The following is a 20,640-nucleotide window of genomic DNA, read 5'->3' as shown; positions in this document are numbered from 1 at the left end:
GCAAGAGGATATAATGATTATAAATAACAACGCACCCAACACGAGAGCTCCCAAGTATATGAAGCAAACATTCATAAATCTAGAAAGAGAGGTATACTGCAATACAATAATAGTAGGGTACTTCAACAACCCACTCGAGGCTGCTGCTCATCCCTTCCTCCAGAAGTGTGGACATTGTCATTAGGGCTTCATGGTTGCAGTTTAGGTGAAGCCCAGGCAATGGTGTGCATTCCTTGTATCATCATTTCAATTCTGTTCTGGAAATACAAAAGAATTCTAGAGCCATGCATATACCCTCTTATTTCTCCTTTTGTTAGTTATATATAGCCTATAAAGCTATACAGGAATACAACAATTTAAAATAAAGACGAGGGCCAGGAGCGGTGGCTCATGCCTGTAATCCCAGCATTTGGGAGGCCGAGGTGGGCGGATCACGAGGTCAGGAGATCCAGACCATCCTGGCTAACACGGTGAAACCCCGTCTCTACTAAAAATACAAAAAATTAGCCAGGCGTGGTCGCGGGAGCCTGTAGTCCCAGCTACTCGGGAGGCTGAGGCAGGAGAATGGTGTGAACCCGGGAGGCGGAGCTTGCAGTGAGCCGAGATCGCGCCACTGCACTCCACCCTGGGCGACAGAGCGAGACTCTGTCTCAAAAAATAAATAAATAAATAAATAAAAATAAATAAAATAAAATAAAGACAAGGTAGACTGTAAGGATGTAAACAAATGGATTACCAACAAAAGGACCAATGGAAATCCCTGACAAAATGAAAGACTAAAGCCATTCTCCCAAAGGATCTCACTAGTTAGAAAAATGGACCTGATAATATGAAGCATCTTCTTTGTAATTGTCTCTGACATTTTTCTCTGAGACCAGAATTTAAGATAGATAGTTTAGATATTTACCTAATACTAATCACAAAATATATCTATATTTAAATATTACTGATCTCATTCCTTAGATTGTTTTTCGTTAATGTAGCTTTCATTTCTATTATTGCAGTTTTAATAATATGAATAAATAGAAGTCTTATGCCTGTAAATTTAGTAACTGTTACTAAATCAATACTTTAAAATCTTTGGTCCTCTAGCATTCATTCACATGAATTTGACTGTTTTTGCTCTAATTTCTTTGGGCTTTTCTAATTTAAGTGGAATACAATTGTACTGTGAAACAATGCAGTGGGATTGTGTGGTGAAATGAAGGGTAGAGTTTTTGAAGATAATAATGATGTGAAACATACTGGTATAATTACTGTCTAACACAATGAAATAAGCTTGTCCATGAGAATAGTAATAACTACTGATTTGAGAAAGATAGAAAAGATAGGGACATAGGAGAAACGTCTTTGAAAAATGAAATATCTTTTACATAAATGTCTAATGTAATTATAAAATTCTAATCCTTGTTGCATTCCTTCTGTTCCTACAAATGTGTTGAATATTCAGTTAAAAAAAAAAATCTCTCTCAGTAACGGACAGATCATCCAGCCAGAAAGTCAACAAACATCACTGTAAACTACACACTAGGCCAAATAGGCCTAATTGGCATTTATAAAATATTTCACCCAACTGCTGCAGAATACACAATTTTTCATCAGCACATGGAACATTCTCCAAAATAGACCATATCTCAGGCCATAAAACAAGTTAGAACAAATTCAAGAAAGTAAAAATCATATGACATATCTTTTATGATCACAATGGAATAAAACTAAAAATCAGTAACAAGAGGATCCTCAGAAACTACACAAACACAGGAAAATTAAACAACATGCTCTTGAATGACCAATGGGTCAATGAAAAAAATTAAAAAGGAAATTTAAAATTTTCTTGAAACAAATGAAAATGGAAATATAATATACTGAAATCTATGAGATACAGCAAAAGCAGTACTAGGAGAGAAGTTTATAGCATTAAACACCTAGATCAAAAAAGCAGAAAGACTTCAAATAAACAACCTAAGATACACCTCAAGGAACTATAAGAGCAAGAATAATCCAACTCAACATTCATAGAAAAAGAAATAATAAAGATCAGAGAAGAAATAAATAAAGTTGAGAATAAAAAAACACTACAGAAGATCAATGAAATGAAAAGCTTGCTTTTGAAAATGTAAATAGACAAACCTTTAGCTAGACTAAGAAAAAAAGAATATCCAAATAAATACCATCAGAAACAAAAAAAAATTAGAGACATAATAACTGAGACCATGGAAATGCGAGGAATTATTAGACACTATTATGAACAACTGTATGCAAACAAATTAGAAAATTTAGAAGAAAGGAATAAATTCCTGGACACATACAACCTACCAAGATTGAACCAAGAAGAGAGAAAACCTCAACAAACCAATAATGAGGAGTAAGATTGAAGTAGTAATAAAAAGTCTCCCACCAAAGAAAAGCCTGATGGTTTCATTGATGAATTCTACCTAACATTTTAAAGAACAAATAGCAATTCTACTCAAACTCTTCAAAAAAATTGAAGAGGGAATACTTCCAAACTTATCCTATGAGACCAGAATTACCAAAACCAGACAAAGACACAATAAAAAAAGAAAACTACAGGCCAGTATCCCTGATTAACACAGATGTGACAATCCTCAACAAATGCAAAACAATAAACGTGATATATCACACTAACACAACCAAGAACAAAAACCAAACAATCATTTTAATAGATGCAGAAAAAGAATTTGATAAAATTCAATATCCCGTTATGAAAAAAACCCTCAGCAAACTGGATAGAAAAAAACATACCTCAAAATAATAAAGGGTATAAATGACAAACCCACAGGTAACATCATACTGAACAGGGAAAATTTGAAAGCCTTTCCTCTAAAGTCTGGAGCAAGACAAGGATGCCCACTTTCACCACTTTTAGTCAGCCTAATACAGAAAGTCCTGGCTATAGCAATTAGTCAAGAGAAAAAAATAAAGGGGTATCCAAATTGGAAGAAGGGAGTCAAATTAGCCTTGTTCACAGGTGACATGATCTTACACTTACAAAAACCTAAAAACTCCACCAAAAAACTGTTATAACTGATAAGCAAATTCAGTAAAGTTGCAGGATACAAAATAAACATGCAAAAAAATCAGGAGCATTTATATGCGCCAACGGTGAACAGTCTGAACAAAGAAATCAAAATGCAATCTCATTTAGAACAGCTACAAAGAATATAAAATACCTATGAATACCTATGAACAAATTTAATTAAAGAAGTGAAAGAGCTCTACAAGGTAAAACACTGACAAAGGAATTAACAAGGACACAAACAAGTGGAAAGAATTTCACACTCATGAACTGGAAAAATTAATATTGTTAAAATGACAATTCTACCCAAAGCAATTTACAGATTCAATGCAATCTCTATCAAAATACCAATGTTTCTTCACAGAAACACAAAAAAAATCCTAAAATATATAAGAAACCACAAAAGATCCTGAATAGCCAAAGAAACCCTGAGCAAAAGAACAAAGCTAGAGGCATCACACTACCTGACTTCAAAATATACTACAGACCTAAAGTAACCAAATTAGCATGATACTGGCATAAACAAAGATACATAGACCAATGGAACAGAACAGAAAACCCAGATATAAATCCACACATTTACAGCCAACTAATTTTTGAAAAAGTTACCAAGAACATTCAGTGGGGAGAGTTTCTTCAACAAATGGTGCTGGGAAAACTGGATATCTATATGCAAAATAATGAAACTAGGCCCTGTCACTATATACAAAAACCAAATCAAAATTGATTAAAGACTTAAATCTAAGAACTAAAATTATGAATCTACTAGAAGAAAATGCTGGAGAAATGTTCCAAGACATCAGTCTAGGCAATGATTTTTTTGTAAGACCTCAAAAGTACACACAACAAAAGCAAAAATAGAAAATGGGATTGCATCAAGCTAAAAATATTCTGTATAGCAAAGGAAACCATCAACAAGGTAAAGAGACAACCCACAGAATGGGAGAAAATATTTGCAAACTATTCATCTGACAAGGGATGAAGAACCAGAATATATAATAAGCTCAAACAACTCAATAGCAAAAATAAATAAATAATCTGAGTTTTAAATGGGAAAAGATCTGAGTAGACATTTCTCAAAGAAGACATACAAATGGCCAACAGGCATATGTAAAAATGCTCAACATCACTAATCATCAGAGAAATGCAAATCAAAACTACAATGAGATATCATCTCACTCCAGTTAAAATTGCTTTTATAAAAGAGACAGGGAATAATGAATGCTGGCAAGGATGTGGAGAGAGGGGAACTCACACATTGTTGGTGTGAATGTAAATTAGTATAGCCACTAAGGAAAACTGTATGGAGGTTCCTCAAAACTAAAAATAGAACAACCAGCAATTCCATTACTGGGTATATGTTCAAAAGAAAGGAAATCAATATATCAAAGAGATATTGCCACTGTTACGTTTATTGCAGCACTACTCACAATAGCCAAAATATAAAATCAACCCAAGTGTCCATCAATGAATGAATGGATAAAGAAAATATGGTATATATACACAAGGCAATATTATTCAGTCATAAAAAAGAATGAAATCTTGTCACTTGCAGTAACATGAATGTAATGAGAAGTCATGTTAAATGAAATAAACCAAGCACAGAAAAACAAATATCACAGGTTCTCACTCATGTAGGAGCTAAAAAGTACATCTCATGAAGACAGAGAGTATATTGTTTGCCAGAGGCCTGGAAGGAGGGTGGGAAAATGAAGAGAAGTTGATTAATGGGTACAAATATATATTTTGAATCAAGAAATAATATCTAGTATTTAATAGATCAGTAGGGTGACTATAGTTTACAATGATCTATTGTACATTTCAAAATAGCTGGAAGAGAATAATTCCAATGTTTTTAGCATAAAGCAAAGACAAATATTTAAGGTGATGTATATCCCAATTATACTGATTTGATATTTACAAACCATATAAATGTTTTAAATTACCATATGTACCCCAAAAATATGTGCATCTATTATGCATCAGTTTAAAAGTATTAAATTTTTAAGAAGCAAGAAAGTACCCCAAATCATTTTTCAAAAAAAAAATTTGTAAGAAATTTGAGTCTGTTAGCAGAGAACAAAGAAGCATGATTTAAAGATAATTATTTGATAATTATACTGAGCTGACCCAGATTAAATACTTTTCAATCCTTTCAAAAAGAAATTGGTGAATAAAAGAGAAACTGTGACTTAAAGAGTTACTTTCGTATGTTAATAGTCTCAATAAGTATTAGACTTGTTAGGGAAATGAAATTGTACCAAAAGAAATATATTTCAGACATTTTCCAGGTTCTTTTATTTTAGAATAAAGCAGCTTTTAGCCAAGAACATATAAATGGAAATTAACATAAGCTAAGGACAAAGAGAAAGATATCAAATACATTATAAAATAATTCAAAAATAGTAGAAATACAAGGAAAAAAGAAAGAAAGAGACAGGGAGCAAAAAAACCTGAGCCATTGAAAAAAGAATTAGAGGGAGTTTCATAAAAGTTATAAAACATGAATTAAAGTTCACATGATGCAAATTATTCTGTTAATCACATAAAAATATAAATGGTTCACAGAGTGTGTGCTTGCCTTGCAAAGTCATTCCTAAAAAAAGGTTGCCCAATTAAAAAGTCTAGTTTAGAATCATATATAAAATATGCTTTCAATAAATGTTTAAATAATAAGTAACTGAATTCACCAAATAGCTAGTGGGGAGCTATGGCAGAGCACAAGAATATTGAATATTACCTCAAACAGCAAAGGAGTTTTGGTTAAGATGAAACGGGAAAAAGCAAAGAAAGAGCCAACAATAAACTACCATAGGATGGCAGAGAATCAGAATAAGGTACCTTTTGAATTATATAAGTATTCAATAAATGTAATGTACAGATTATTTATAAATGGAACTCAATACATCAAAATGTGTTCCTCATCAGTATTTTAATCCTCTTCCTACCACCTTCCAACTCAGTTCTTCAAGTATATTTAGCCTATTAACCCAAGTGAAGAAATCTAAGTTACTAATAAAACAGATTTTGTCCAATTCAATTTCAGCTTTTTGCTATATAATTCTATTCTAAGTAACTGTAGAGTGAATCCTTATCAAATGTTCTATTCTTTCACTTAAAAGAAGAGCTATACAAAACTGAATCTCATCCTATCCCTCAAATAATTTATTTATTTATTTCATGGGTAAAAATCAGTAACGTTGAGAATCCACCTCACTTTTATTCACTTTGACACATACTATGTCTTTTATGACGCTTTTCTCCTTTCTAACATTCTCAGCAAAGCCTATCCTATAGTAGCATCACAAAATAGTACAACAGCTCTCAGGACGACCTAAAAATATTCTTTTTCCCATTCGTTAAAGAATGTTACCATGTCTAGAAAACATTTAAAAGTTCTCTATTTGACATCTTGTGGTACACTGAACAACCCACCCACTTCCTCACATATAGCCTTCTAGTTCATAAAGAAACCAGGACAAAGAGTTTTTTTTTTATTAATATACACAAAAGCACAAGATGGCTGATCTTATCAAAAAACCTGTGACTTTACACAAACTGAATTAAGATAACTTCAAGCCAAGTGAAAATGCAACATGAACCTTGCTTGGATGCCAATCTAAACAAATCAACTACAAAAAGACAATATGGGACAACTAAGGGAATTTAAACACTAACTACGTGTTAGATTATATATAGAAATGTTAATTTTTTTCACTGTGATAATGGTCTTTAGGATTATAGTGTAAGCACAGGGTGAGGAGAAGTGCTTATCTGCTCTGTAAGGTTTTTACAGGTGGAAGGGTACAATGTCTGAGATTTGCATTAAAATAATGAAATGTAAGAGTAGCAAATAAGAGAATATAAATAAGCAAGATTTGCCATGGATGATCATTGTTGAAGCTGGGGGTTCAATACTATTCTCTCTGTTCTTGTGTGTTTAAAATTTTCCACAAAATAACTCAAAAAACAAAAACAGGTGAGGTGATGAACATCTAGGTACAGAGAATAACAGCCCCCCAAAGAACCTGTGAATATGTTAGCTTATACGGCAGAGGGGAATTAAGGTTGTAGATGGAATGAAGATTGCTAATCAACTAACCTTGTAATGGGGAGATCAACCTGGATTATCCTGGTGGGCCCAATGTAATCACAGGCATCCTTAAATATTAAAAAAGGGAGGCAGGAAAGTCAGGGTGGTGACATGTTGGAAAGATCAACTGGCTTTGAAAATGGAAGGGGGCTGGTTTTGAAGATGGGAGGGGGCCATCAGCCAAGGAATTGTGATCAGCCTCTAAAAGCTGCAAGAGTCAAGAAAACAAAATCTCCTCTACAGCCTCCAGAAAGGAATGCAGTTCTGTGAACACATTAATTTTAGCCCAGTGACATCCATGTCATACTTCTGACCTCCAGAACAATAAGATGATAAATTTGTGTTGTTTTAAGCCAATAAGTTTTTGGTAATTGAAGCAGCAATACAAAAGTCATATGATCTTCTCATAGAATCACATGCTTTTATTTACCTGAAAGGACATAAAGCACAGATTTCACTGAGAATTCAAATGAAATATGTATTCTTACCAGGTAAAGAGAAAAATTCCAAATTAGATACCTACTGTTTTATTTTACTTATTTATTTATCTTAGAGACAGGGGTCTTGCTATGTTGCCCAGGCTGGAGTACTATTAGTGGCTATTCATGATCACAGTGCATTAGAGCCTCGAACTCCTATCCTGAAGGGTTCCTCCCCTTCATCCTCCTCAGTAACTAGGACTACAGGCATGTGCTACCATGGCCACCCCTTGTATTTAAAAGGCAAATCTTACCTCTATTCCCCACCCTACCATTCCCTTTCTGGTAGCCTCAATTGCTTTTCTGTGGATTAATTGCATCACCACCCCTACAGTGTACCAAAATGATATTAAAACCTATTGTCTCTGCTATTTTTTCACCACTTTTCTTTTCTATAAAGTCAATTCCTCACACATCTCCCCTACTTCTACTCTTGGTACTGACGCTACTAATTATATTCTCTATTATATTGTTGACCTTAATTCTATCCATCACCTTACTGAAAATATGTTTACCCTAATCAATTTCCTCTTGGCCTAATTCACTTGTCTCTGACAATTCTGTGTTATTTGTTTGTTGTTTTGAAGTTTGTTTTGTTTTTACTATCTTTGACCACTCCACAAAGCTGGGACATGCCTGAGTTTCTCTCTTACTATTCTCTCTAAAGAATGCTTCAGATTACCTGACTCTACTCTTGAATTTTCCTCATATTATTCTGCTCGGTTCTTCTCTGTCTCCTTTTCTAGTTTCACATTTTCCATCCACATGGATGTTTACCAACTGTAAGCATTTCCCCCAGACTCAATCTAACTTCAAAATTTATTATACTACTAATAATTTTCAAACTTTTACAGTTTACAGATTTATAGACAGGTTTTTAGTCAATTTATAGGAATAAATTAAACTGAACATTAACCAATCCAACTAGTTTTCTTCAGAGTGTAACTAATTTTATTGTGTTCATTTTGGTAAAGTAAAAATAAAAGAAAGATAAAAGAAGTATAACAATTTTCTCTCAATTCCAATCTTTACTTTCTAAATCCAGGTATTAAATCTGCATCTAAAACCACCAAAATGATCAGTTTTATTTATAATAAAATTTACATGTCCAAATAAGATGTCGATTTTATGCTATTGTCAATTCAAAGAGATATTTATTGAATTATAAAACACTTGCCAGGTGCAGTGGCTCACGCCTGTAATCCCAGCACTTTGGGAGGCTGGGGTGGGCGGATCACCTGAGGTCAAGAGTTTGAGACCAGCCTGGCCAACATGGTGAAACCCCGTCTCTACTAAAAATACAAAAATTAGCCGGGCGTGGTGGTGGGCGCCTGTAATCCCAGCTACTTGGGAAGCTGAGGCAGGAGAATCGCTTGAACCCAGGAGATGGAGGTTGCAGTGAGCCAAGACTGCACCATTGCACTCCAGCCTGGGCAACAAGAGCAAAACTCCACCTAAAAATAAAATAAGATAAAAATAAATATAAAACACTTAACTGAAACTAAAACAAATACAATATTTTCAATTTCAAATTCATTATATTGATTATATAGCATCATTATATACCATTATATTCAAAATAATTCTATAAACCATCAATATTAACTGGTAATTTTGGGCTTCCAATAAAACTCAAATCATATTCTTCTTTCTAATATGTTAGATAAGTCCAGAATATATCATAGGTGATTTTGCTGATAAATCAATCCCAGAAAGCATTGTTTCATTCTTATTATAGTCAGTTGGCTGAGAACAGTTTATGTCTTAATTATTTTTAAAGGTGTATAATAAATACAATATATTTTCAACAATAAACATGTAAAAATACCTTCTTGCTGCATTCCTTCAGTGACTATGAATGCTTCATTTAATCAAGTCTCTCCCTATATACTTTTTGGAGGGCTTATATTCTATTCTTTATAACTACCTTCTCTAAATCCTTTAAATGTTATTTCTATTTTTGGCTGTATAAAACTTAATCAATGATTTTTTTCCTAGTCCTTATAAAGACAGTTTAGTATTACCTAGGAAATTAGGAACAATTATTCAGAATACTTAATCTATATTTTTTAATAAAAACGCTAGTATATTGTGCACATTAAAAGACTAGCCTTTCAAATACTAAAAAGAATTAAGAAAAGTTATCCTCCTTTTAAGACTAAAAAAGAAAATAACTATCACTATAAACAAAAGCATTTTTATAAAGATCATCATTCTGATACTTAAGTAAGAACAAAAAGTTCCATTTTTCTCTTATGAGAAAAACAAACTCAATTTGAAAGTTTACAGCAGGGCTTCTACTTGATACTTTTAATGGATATAGTCAAAAGTCATTGCTATTAAACCAATATGTAAGTGGCTTTACAGAACTATAATACAGGAAATCAGTACAATCATCCTATTATTAAAAGTAAATATGAACTTAATCCTGAGATTTTTCACAGGAACATCGTCAAATGAGGCTAGAGAAATATCTACAGAAATGCACTAAATTTTAAGAAATAGAAATTTTGTTTACTTAGTGATAATACTCCTATAGAAAAACATACTTGGAAATTATGTTAAGATTTTAACTTAGCTCTGTATGTATGAGAAATACAAAAAGTATGACAGCACTATTTGTTTTTAAGAACATTTAAGAACCACCATACTATACAAGACCAACAACCCAATTTGCTGACAAATACTAGCACCAAAGGACTTTTTGTGAGAAAATGTGATTGCCCTCTAGGTAACTTTAAAATTTTACAAACGTACTTTCTACACATCTATAATCCTTTACTCAAGCCTGCCCCTACACCCTTATGCTCTCAGGATAAGCAAAGCAGACAGCCTAGAGTACTGAGTCATCTGGCTTTGGTTTCTGGTTCTTAAAAGAAAAAAAAATCTTTAATTCTTTCTGGTCATTACGCTTGTTAGCATCTTAGTCTTAATGGTAGATTAATTCTTCCTTGCCTCCATTACCATTCTTAAAGATGCCTCTACTGTGCTTTTTGGTGACAGGAGAATGTAACAAATCCACACATCTCAGGGAATCTTCTGTTATTCTTTTTATGGATGAAAACTTTATAACTGTGGAACTGTGATCATGATCTTGTCCCAATCTCAGTTGCAAAACCGCTTAAGTAAAATGGAGTGAAATTACGAGAATGTGGAAACAATGAAAATCTTGAGGAAGAGATAGTATTCAAGGATATCTGGGCATTTAATCTCCTTTCATCTTGCTAGGGTCCTGGAAAGCCCAACTCTCTATGTTCATGCCTGTATTTCTGATCTATACCTATTTACCTGGTACGATCTGATATTATGTCAGATATGAGGATCATTGTTATAAATCCATTTCCCTGCAGAAGTTATACTAGTTAACTACATGTTGTTTCTGACATTGTGACCATTTATAAAAACAGTTTATAAATGATTATGAATAGTGAGTTGGCTAATTTAAGAGTTTATTCAGAAATTTAGGGATTATGTCATCTGGTTCTGGTAATATACTTATTTTACTCTTTTTTTGGTAATATACTTATTTTTATCTTTTGTTAATTAGGTCTAGAACACCCCGTGTGTTTGTCACTGTCAATCTAGAACTTCTGAGTTGTTCCCCCAAAAAGATCATTTAAAAATAAGAATGTTCCTAATATCTTCTTCAATAAAAACTGAAATAAATTTAATTGAATCCTCCTACAATCTTATTTTCTACATCTGTTTGAAAAGCATATACCGTGTTCCTAAAGCGGTATCAACTCTTTCACTAGATGCTCTCCACCTCTTTATATAAAAGTTATTTCATAAAAGCAACTCCAAGAAGCTGTTCAAAATAATATCTAGTTTGCTTTTAACACAACACTCTGTATAGCTTTCCTCCTTTAATTTATTCATTTATTTGCTCAACAAATATTTTATTGCCTTCAATGGGCCAGGCACCATTCTATACATAGATGATACAGATGTGAACAAAATAAAGCCTTGCTTTATACATATCACTGTATATATAATCTAGAAGGACGTGACACTTGGTTTGCTTCAAAAGCATGTAATTTCTTACTCTGCTTTAAATAAACCAAAACTGAAAGTTGTAGATATGAATTTGGAAAGGTTTATGGAAGAGAAGTCCACACAGAACTCCAATCACAGAACCAACATTCAACAGAAAAACGTAGTCATTCATCAAATGATTTGTAAATTGTATATTTAGATGTTTTCAATTAAAATAAAATGTTAAAGGCATTAATATCTTTAATATATTTTTCAATTAATTGACCAATCATGTATATGCATCTTTACTCATTTAAAGTGTATCAAGTGCCCACTATAACGGTTTTCACTAATGGCTGTGCATAGAAACCTCCTGTGGGGCCATTCAAAAAAATGCAAGTGCCTAGGACTCATCCCTAGAGATTTTGATTCTCTAAGAATGGGGAGGTGCTGGAAATCTCTATTTTAGACACCAGAGTTAAGAAATACTGGCCAGCTAGATAGTGTATACCCTAGCAATAAGAAGGAAACAAGAAAAAAAAATTATTTGCTTCTCAAAGAGTTCATAGTATAACGGCAGTGACAGATTTTTAAGAAACTTTTTTAATCACAAGAAGATGCTAAATTCACACTATAGGTATATGCCAGATGCTACAGAAAACATAGAATAGGTTTTTAAAAAAGAAAAAAAAGAACCCTGGTGGGTAGCTGAGGTGGCAGTGGTCAGAGCTAGTCTCATAGAGGTGATGTTTGAATTATGAGGTAAAAGATGGCTGGGAATTATCCAATCATATGAAAGTAGAAAAGGTATTCTAGTCAGAAACGAAAGAATGAGAGAAGGCATTGAGATATGAGAAAATATGGTATCTTTTAGGGAATGCAGTATACTTAGGGAATCAAGCAAATAAAAATGGAAAGGTAAACAGGAATCTCTTCTGAAGGAAACTCTATACCTATCAAGGTAAGCAATTTGAAATTTATTTTATAGAGCAATAGTTTCAAATTGTATTTCACAGAATTCAAGTTCAGGAAAGGCAGTTCATGTATTTCACAAATACCTGGACAATGCAGACATTTCAATGTATACACATTCTGAACTTAGATTGCAGTAACCCAATGCATTAACTTTTTTTTTTTTTTGGCTGACCTTGAACCAAAGTTTCTTCTGCCATTTCTATGACTTTGAACGTCTTATAGATATTTTGTTTATTATGAAGGGTACAGCTTTATACTTTCACTTTTTTAAGGCTAGCGAACATCCTACTACCTTCCTATGGGCGATATTACACAATAAAAAACAAATATAAAAAGTTTTTTTATCAATTGGCTGTATAATTTATTCTTATAATTTCTAAAACAAATGTGTGCCCATGAGTTGCCACATTTTTTTGTTTGAATAGATGTTATTTACTGTGGTTTCAAATAAGACTTTCATTTTAAGAGCATCATTGCTGTAGGAAACCAATATAGAATTTTTAGCAAGGAAATGACATAATTAACATTGTATTTCAGAAATAGCCATTATTGTAACAAAATGAAGTGTAATCCAGTAAAACTAGAAGTAAAGAGATCAGTTAGAAAGTGATTTCAAAAGACCAAGCAAGAAAATATGATGGAACGAACAAGTACTGGGGATGTAGAAAAGGTCATAAATTTCAGAAATACTAAGGAAATAGAATAGATGGGATGTGATGACTAATCAGATAGTACAGAGGAGGCTTTCAAACAGCCAAGTCTAGATTTATACTTTAGTTTTGCCCATGTCGAAAAGGTAGAAGCACCCAGAATATGACAGCTCCTTAGAACTCAGAACAGAATTTTTTTTGCACATTTAATCAGGGAGTCTATGAGTCTAAATAAAGTCCCCATTTCAGTAACGGTTCTAATTTGGGATTTCCTTAGTCCATTTTTATATGTTTTGTTATAGACCAGGTAATTATAATACATCCATATAACTACTTTTTAAAATTAACTATATTCCTATCCAAAGATGCTGCAGTATTTTCCACATTTAGTAAGACTTCAGTACTGTTAGTGGACAACTTATATAGCTATCTATCTTATAATTTATTTGAAAATCATAAGCTAATATTATTATAACCCACTAGTTATATTCATTCTACTATGAACATGTGATTTTACAAACTTTAACAATAATATTCATATATATTTTATCATCCTTTCCATTTATGCATTACCTTCACCTTATTCTGTCTGATCCTCCCAATAACCGTCTCTTAGTTAAGGAGAGCAGATACACTTATTCCTACACTGCAGATGCAGAAATCAAGGCTCAAGGGAGATAAATGGCTTACCCAAGAGTATATGGCTGTCAACTAGCAGAACTTTAAATAAAACACAAATTTTCTGATTCCTAGGCCAGTGCTCTTCCTACCATGCCATATGTTTTTAAAGTAGTATGTATTTAACTTCTGCTACTTCCTATGACTATCTCTTGCCTGAATAAATGGGAAAATAACTATGTATTCCATTATCTCTTGCATTCACCCATTTCCCTGAAGTTTTTTATTTAAAACCTTCTCTACAAGCTTTATAACCTCAACAGCCCAATGCCATTCTGTTTCAGAAGTCTATCTTTCCTATACCAGTTTTACCTCTGGTAAAATTCTCCTGTATCACTGTCATATACATGAATTGAGATAATTTGGAAAAAATTTTCAGAATCTGATCGTGAAAATTGCAAACACATCAAAGATTAGAGAATCAGGGCATAATTCCCCTGCCTAGCAGTTCAAATTTGAACTCCAGGACTCTTTTACATTTGTCTCATAACCACTGTTAAGACCTCCCCTCATCGAACAGAATATCTGTTATTTCCTGTTGAGGAAAAAAATTATTACTGTACACAAACTTCACAAAGTAGCTTAGAATTAAATCTGTTTATCTAACTTAACTCTAAATAAACTTGCTTTTATGTAAACTAATAACTATAGATTTAATGTTTTTATAATGACCCTGCTAGGAATATAGGCTGAGACAGTGATTGAAATATATCTCATTATACATATATCACTTGTTTACCACAAAAATAATTTTAATAATTTCAAAAAACTTTTCTTTTGTGAAAGTATTTTAAAAAATTGTTAATTTCTGTAATTTTGCAATTTTTCTATTTCTTATGTAGTGAAACACATTTACAAAACTATATTCATTTATATGACATAAATAACTTAGTAGCTTTTGTTGCATATAATAGGCACATTCCAAGACAACTCAAAAAAGGGCAATAAAATTATAAATCACTTTATGTCATAAAATATAACAAATATAGCAATAACAATATCTCTATGCATTAACCTAATGCTTGTTTTATAAATTCTCATCTTCTCTACCTACCAGAAACTCTCTTTTGCATATTCATTAGAAGTTCAATATCAAAGTATTATTACATAAAATGTTTTCTTACTAAACCAGAACACCCGCTATTTTTGAGTTCCTACAACTGCAAGTTCTTATAAGCCTGTGCATTTGTCTGTTTGTGTATTTATGAAGAGTTTAAGAATGTGAAGGTGTTTTTATTCGGAATTTTAAAGCAATGTCATTGGCCCCCTTAAAATGGACATATTTTCCTATTATCTACTTAATCCTAGCAACATGCTAGTAGCTTTATTCATTTCATACTGAACAGTGAAATAATATTTTCTCTGATAACACAAAAAACCAAACGACTATTTGCTTCTTCAGTTAATATAATACACAAATATTAAAAATTTTGTCCACTATTGGATCTTAACATTATCTTGCAAATTCTACTTTTTGTGTGTGCTCATTTCCCACTTAAACTATCATTGCTTTTTAAGTTGACGCCTAAAATATCTATTAAGCCAAACTGATCTACCCACAGAGCTTTCTGCAGCAGACTCTGATGCTGACATCTCAACAGTTTCCTGTTCCTGGTATGTTTTTTCCCCCTTGTTTCCTTACAACAGTATAATAAAGAAATAATAGGCTTTAAGCCAATTCAAAACTTACCTTGCAAATCTGGAAATACTCCGAAGTCAAAGTTTCCTGAATTTCCTCTCTGAGAACCCCTGCAGTCCCCGCCGGATGTACGGAACCACTTCCAGCCCCACCACCACTGTTACTGCCACTGCTGCTACCACTGCCAGGGGAGGAGGCAGTTAAGCCATCCAAAACTTTTCGGAAATTAAACTTCTTCATTTTAAACACTGTTGAGAAATACAAAGGTAAAAAAGGGAAAGAGGTGGCTTAACACATGCAATTAGACCTTGGTAAAAGCCTTTCTCTTTTCATTAGTCAAGTCAGTCCCCATTTTATGAGCATTGGTTATAACCGACTGGAAAAAGAGAGTCAGGATTCGTTTTGCCAAATTTTAATTCTAAAAAGCATATCCTTTTAAAAAAAGATAAATATAACACAACTCCAAAAGCAACAGTATTCCCTCCTCACACATCAGATTTTCAAGGACTGTATCCCCAGCTGTAACTACGCTTTATCAGCACTGGGGTAAAAATAAAAGGCAGTGTCATCATCGTCATTAGCATTATATCATCATTATTATACAATCAAACCAGAGTTCAACAGATCAAGACTCTGTCTCTCTCTTAAGGGCGGACTTTCCTTCTTCGAAACGTTCGGCTCAGAGTATTTTATTTTCAGAAAAACGACGTTGGGGGAGCCGGTATTTACTCTGCCACCACCTTCCGGGCTCTTCCCCCATCAGCTTCAACGCTTCCTTTTTTGTCACTATGAAAGGCGGGGAGGGGGGTACTTTTTCTAGTCCCCATCCCCCAGCAGCCCGGACCCCAAAACATCTGCGAGTGACCCACAGCAACAGCTGCCGGCGGGGGAGGGGGAGAACGGCGACACCGTCTGTTTCCACTTGTCCCTCCGCCTCCCCCTCACCTCCCCCTCATCTCCCTCCCCGCGTCCTCTTTCCCCCCTCTCCCCATCTCCTGCTCCCCTCCCTCCACCTCTGCCCGCAGCCGCAGCCGCCGCCGCGCTCTCCCGCCTGTTCGCCCGCCCGCCGTCTGCTCTCCCCGCTGCACGGCAGCCGCTCTCGGGGGACGTGAAGCGGTGGCGGCGACGGCTGCGGCCCGAGTCCCGCCTCAGCCTGCTGGGCGCGCAGAGCCGCCGCTCCCGCTGTCCCTCCCCCAGGCCGAGCGCTGAGGCGCGGGGCTCTCGCCCGCCCGCGGGCGCGCGAACACACAAACACCTCACGCCGAGGCATTCGCGCGCCCAGCCAGAACACACACAAACACCCTCACACGGGCATTAGCGCGCTGGTGCGCTCGCTCTCTGTCTCTGTCTCTCTGTCTCTCTCTCTCTCTCTCTCAAACACACACACACACTCACACAGACACACACAGGTGCGAGGGAGCCACAGCTGGACGGCGGCAGCGGCGGCGGCGTCCCAGAGGGATGACTATCTGACCCAGGACTTATGCACCTTCCTCAGACGCCTCTAGCCGCCTACCAGCCCGGGAAGCTGAGTGGGCCGAGGTAGGCGGGCTCCGGCCGCTTCTCTGGTCCCTCTGGTCGCGGCGCCTGATGCTCTCCGAGGTCCTAACCGAGCAGTCAGGCTCCAGAGCAGGCTCCGCCCTCCCGCCGTGGGAGGCAGGCCCCGCCCCCGGGCCGGCCCTTAGCTTGCCCCGCCCTGCTTCTTCCCCGGCAAAGCTGGGAGGTGAAGGGGGCAGGGTGCCCGGGGACGTCAAAGGGCGGGAGTAGCTTCGGCGCCAATCCTAGATTCGATAGGGTAAGTTCCGTGGTCTCCAGGGCAGAAGAAATCTGTGGATAGGCCGAAGGTAAAGCCAATGACAGTGGGAGGGGAGAATTTAGAGAAGTAGGTGAGGTATTTGATTGACAGCGGTATTGGCCAGTATGCCGGGGGTCGTGCTCTGGGGCATGTAATTGGCCCTACCTGTTGAAGGACTCAAGTGTGAATCAATAGAATGCCTGCAAGCGTGCGAATTTGGACGCCTGGAGTCTGAGGATGCGGGAAGCGTTGCTTACCTTAGGTATGGCTCTGGACAGTATGGTGAACTGAGCAAGTGTTTTGCACCTTTTCACTTCTGCGAGCCTCTTCCCGGTCTTCAGGAGCATCTATCTGGCTCCCATCACTCTCCTGCTACCTGCACTCAGCTTGTATCTGTGATTAACCCCTGCTGTTACCAATAATGGCTTAATGGTTCGTATCTGCCAGGGAGAATTGTATTTCAATAGTTTCAGAATATATAGCCTTCTAGAGCCTAAGGAATTGATTGCTCACCTTGCTCTCTAGTAAGTAGAATTACTCCTTCCCCATCATCCTCACATATACAAAGATATTTATTTAATTTCTTTAAAGAAATATTTCTCACTCTGTAAACCGTATCAAGAATATATTTTAAGCTATTTCTGTGAGTCACAATAATCATTTTGAAAGATGCATTATTCAGTGCAGAAAAAAAACTGTATCAGGATAGATTTGGTTCTGAGCCCTCACCTGCTATTGACTTGGGGAAAATTTGGACCCCGATGTCTTTGCAAAATGAATGGCAGTTCAGCGGGTCACAGCTAACTGAGACTTCAATTTGGGCATCACAACAGAACTCATTAGTGATCATTTCAAATATTGTCTTACATCTTACAATCTTTGACCTCTTTTTTTCTTTTCTTCTTTTTCACCTCTCCTCTTCTCTCTCTCTCTTTTCTCTCAATCAAGGGAGAGAGTGGGAAGGAGGAAGCAGGAGACTTGAAGGATGATGACTTGTCCAAGGACATAGCAAGGAAATGGTAAAGATGAAACAGAGCTCAGTTTTTCAGATCCTCAGCTCAACGTTCAATCTTTCTGTCCTGAATGACTATTTCACTCCTTTTGGGACTCCCTACACTGCTGGTAGTCTCTTATTGCCACAGCTAGACAGTAACCTTCTTGAAGGCAAGCATGGAATTGTATATTTCTCCTAGATTATTTAGCACCAGGCACAATATTTCACTTAAAATAGGCACTTAAAGGGTTCTGAAGAGTTGGTTTATTAATATTTTTATTAAAGATATATGAGTTGGCACCCAATTACATAATGTTTGAAAGGGGTAAAAATAATGGTGGAAATAAGTGATATGTCTGACACAAACTAGATCTTGGTAGGGTTCCAAATTCTATATTGGGTCCCTAACAACAGGTATCTTTTTACTCTTTTCCACCTTTTTTCTTCTCTTCTTCCTGGCCCATTGCTCACCTCAAAGTATGGATGCTAGTTAAGGCTAAAGAGTTTGCTTTCCTTGTTTCATGTCTGTCTTTTCTTTTTAAAAACAGAGGCATGGAGGGTTATAATAAAGTGGCTGAGTTTTCATTTTTCTAATAAATGAAAGCAAGCCTATAGCAAGTAGTGGTTTGACATTTTGATGGGAGTGAAGAAGGAGAATAGCCCCAATTCAGCAAAGTGAGATGTAATGTTTGCAAACAAAACCTCTTAAACTGATCATCACTAGCACCATATTATCACAAACTAAATGATGGTCTTTATTCTAAAAATTGGGGAGAGCTGAGGAAAAAAGTACACAAAAGATAGACAGAGATCCTTCTTGAGGACCCTGGAGAGAATTCAATGGACTGCCTGAGTTAGATGGGACAACAAATAGGTATAGGAAGTGGGAGAAAAGCCAAGTCAAAATGTATTCATGTTTCCAAATAAATATTGGAAGCCTAAAAAATATGATCATTAGGATGCTTAGATTGTGGACTATTTGGGATTATTTCAAATATCTGTGTTCCTCCACAGTGAATAGCATAATGCCTTCTACATAGTAAGTGCCCAGTGAATATTAATTTGAATGAATGGCAGCAAGTAAAAATCATAACATAATTGCAGTCTCAGAGAGCCTGTGGACACAGGATATTGTGATGCCAATTCACAAACTGTTAGCAAAGGATAGAATTAAGCAAGAGGCAGAGTACATTGTGTGTATGAGGAGACAGCAGAAACAATAGCCTAAAAATCTTACTAGGTGAGAGAAGCATAATGAAATATCTATGGAAGTAAATTTCATCCTGGATTAATTAAAAAGCAATAAGATGTTATTTTATAAACCATCTATTAACAGCAATGAGACCAGACCACAGCATATATTTTATAAATAATGTGAGAAACTTCAGAGTTGGATCAGGTAATAATAATGATGACCCCTTATCATTCACTGCAAACTGGAAGAATACTTTGTGGAGAGGAATGGCTGAGGTACAGCTTCGGAATAAGGCTTGATTTCTTCCTAAAATGACAAGTATGAAGAACTGCAAAAAGAAAAATACTTTCAGCTTGATCCATGGAGCATAATCATCAAAGCATTTAAATAAATCTACTACATCAGAAGGATTTTTAGGATGTGTGTTGAAAATATGTTACAACTCACTTTAAGTGTTCGTGATTTTGGACTCAAGCCAACAATGAAGCTAAGAGAGGCTGTCTTTCCACACCCGCAAAATAATTAAATAATTGTAGAAAGTATGTACATGTGTGGCATTTCACACAGAGAAGAAAATTTAACTGGCTAGGGTTACAGAAAACTAAGCAAAACTGACAAAACCATATGTAAATAATCCATTGTATATAGAGATAATAATAATTCTACCAGTTATTTAGCACTACGTCAAACATTGTACTATGAACTTTACATACAACTCTTTTAACTTGATCCTTATTATAACTCTATAAGATAGGTATTGTCCCCATTTTATGAATGAGGAAATTTGGGGCTCAGAAATATTTAAGAAATTCACCCAAGGTCACTTAGGTGGATAATCCAGTCTTCGAATTCAAAGCTGTCTAACTTCTAAGATCATGCTCTTAATCGGTGCCTTATTATTTAATACCGTTTAGAAGATTAAATAGAAACTAGAATAGAAAAAAAGGTGGCGGGTCAATTCTCCACCTAAAATAGTGATTGTATGTGTATTAGTCTTCCAGGACTGCCATAACAAAATACCATAGACTGGGTAGCTTAAAAAACAGGAACTTAGCACAGTTTGGGAGGCTAGAAATCCAAGATCAAGGCATCGGCAGATTTAGTTTCTTCTGAGGCTCTCTCAATGGTTT

At 35.6% G+C, this 20,640-nt stretch overlaps 1 protein-coding gene across 4 annotated transcripts in view; it reads right to left on the bottom strand.

Annotated features, from left to right (window-relative positions):
• The window catches only part of STXBP5L (syntaxin binding protein 5L), a 514,817-nt gene extending 497,584 nt beyond the window's left edge, over positions 1 to 17,233 (bottom strand). Inside the window, exons 1-2 of one of the 4 annotated variants that reach the window (XM_019024729.3) lie at positions 17,016 to 17,233; positions 15,578 to 15,774 (exon numbers count right to left, since the gene is read on the bottom strand). In XM_019024729.3, coding sequence (XP_018880274.1) covers positions 15,578 to 15,766 — 189 coding nt within the window. In that variant the 5' untranslated portion in view covers positions 15,767 to 15,774; positions 17,016 to 17,233. Of the gene's footprint in view, positions 1 to 15,577; positions 15,775 to 16,539; positions 16,796 to 17,015 lie in introns of those variants that run through there. The other 3 variants (XM_019024728.3, XM_031009718.3, XM_031009719.3) reach the window with 3 other exon arrangements.
• Positions 17,234 to 20,640: the final 3,407 nt, after the last annotated feature.

Source organism: Gorilla gorilla, chromosome 2 (assembly GCF_029281585.2).
Source record: "Gorilla gorilla gorilla isolate KB3781 chromosome 2, NHGRI_mGorGor1-v2.1_pri, whole genome shotgun sequence".
Taxonomy (NCBI): domain Eukaryota; kingdom Metazoa; phylum Chordata; class Mammalia; order Primates; family Hominidae; genus Gorilla; species Gorilla gorilla.
The sequence above is the reverse complement of the archived record's forward strand: the minus strand, read 5'-3'. Positions and strand labels throughout refer to the sequence as shown.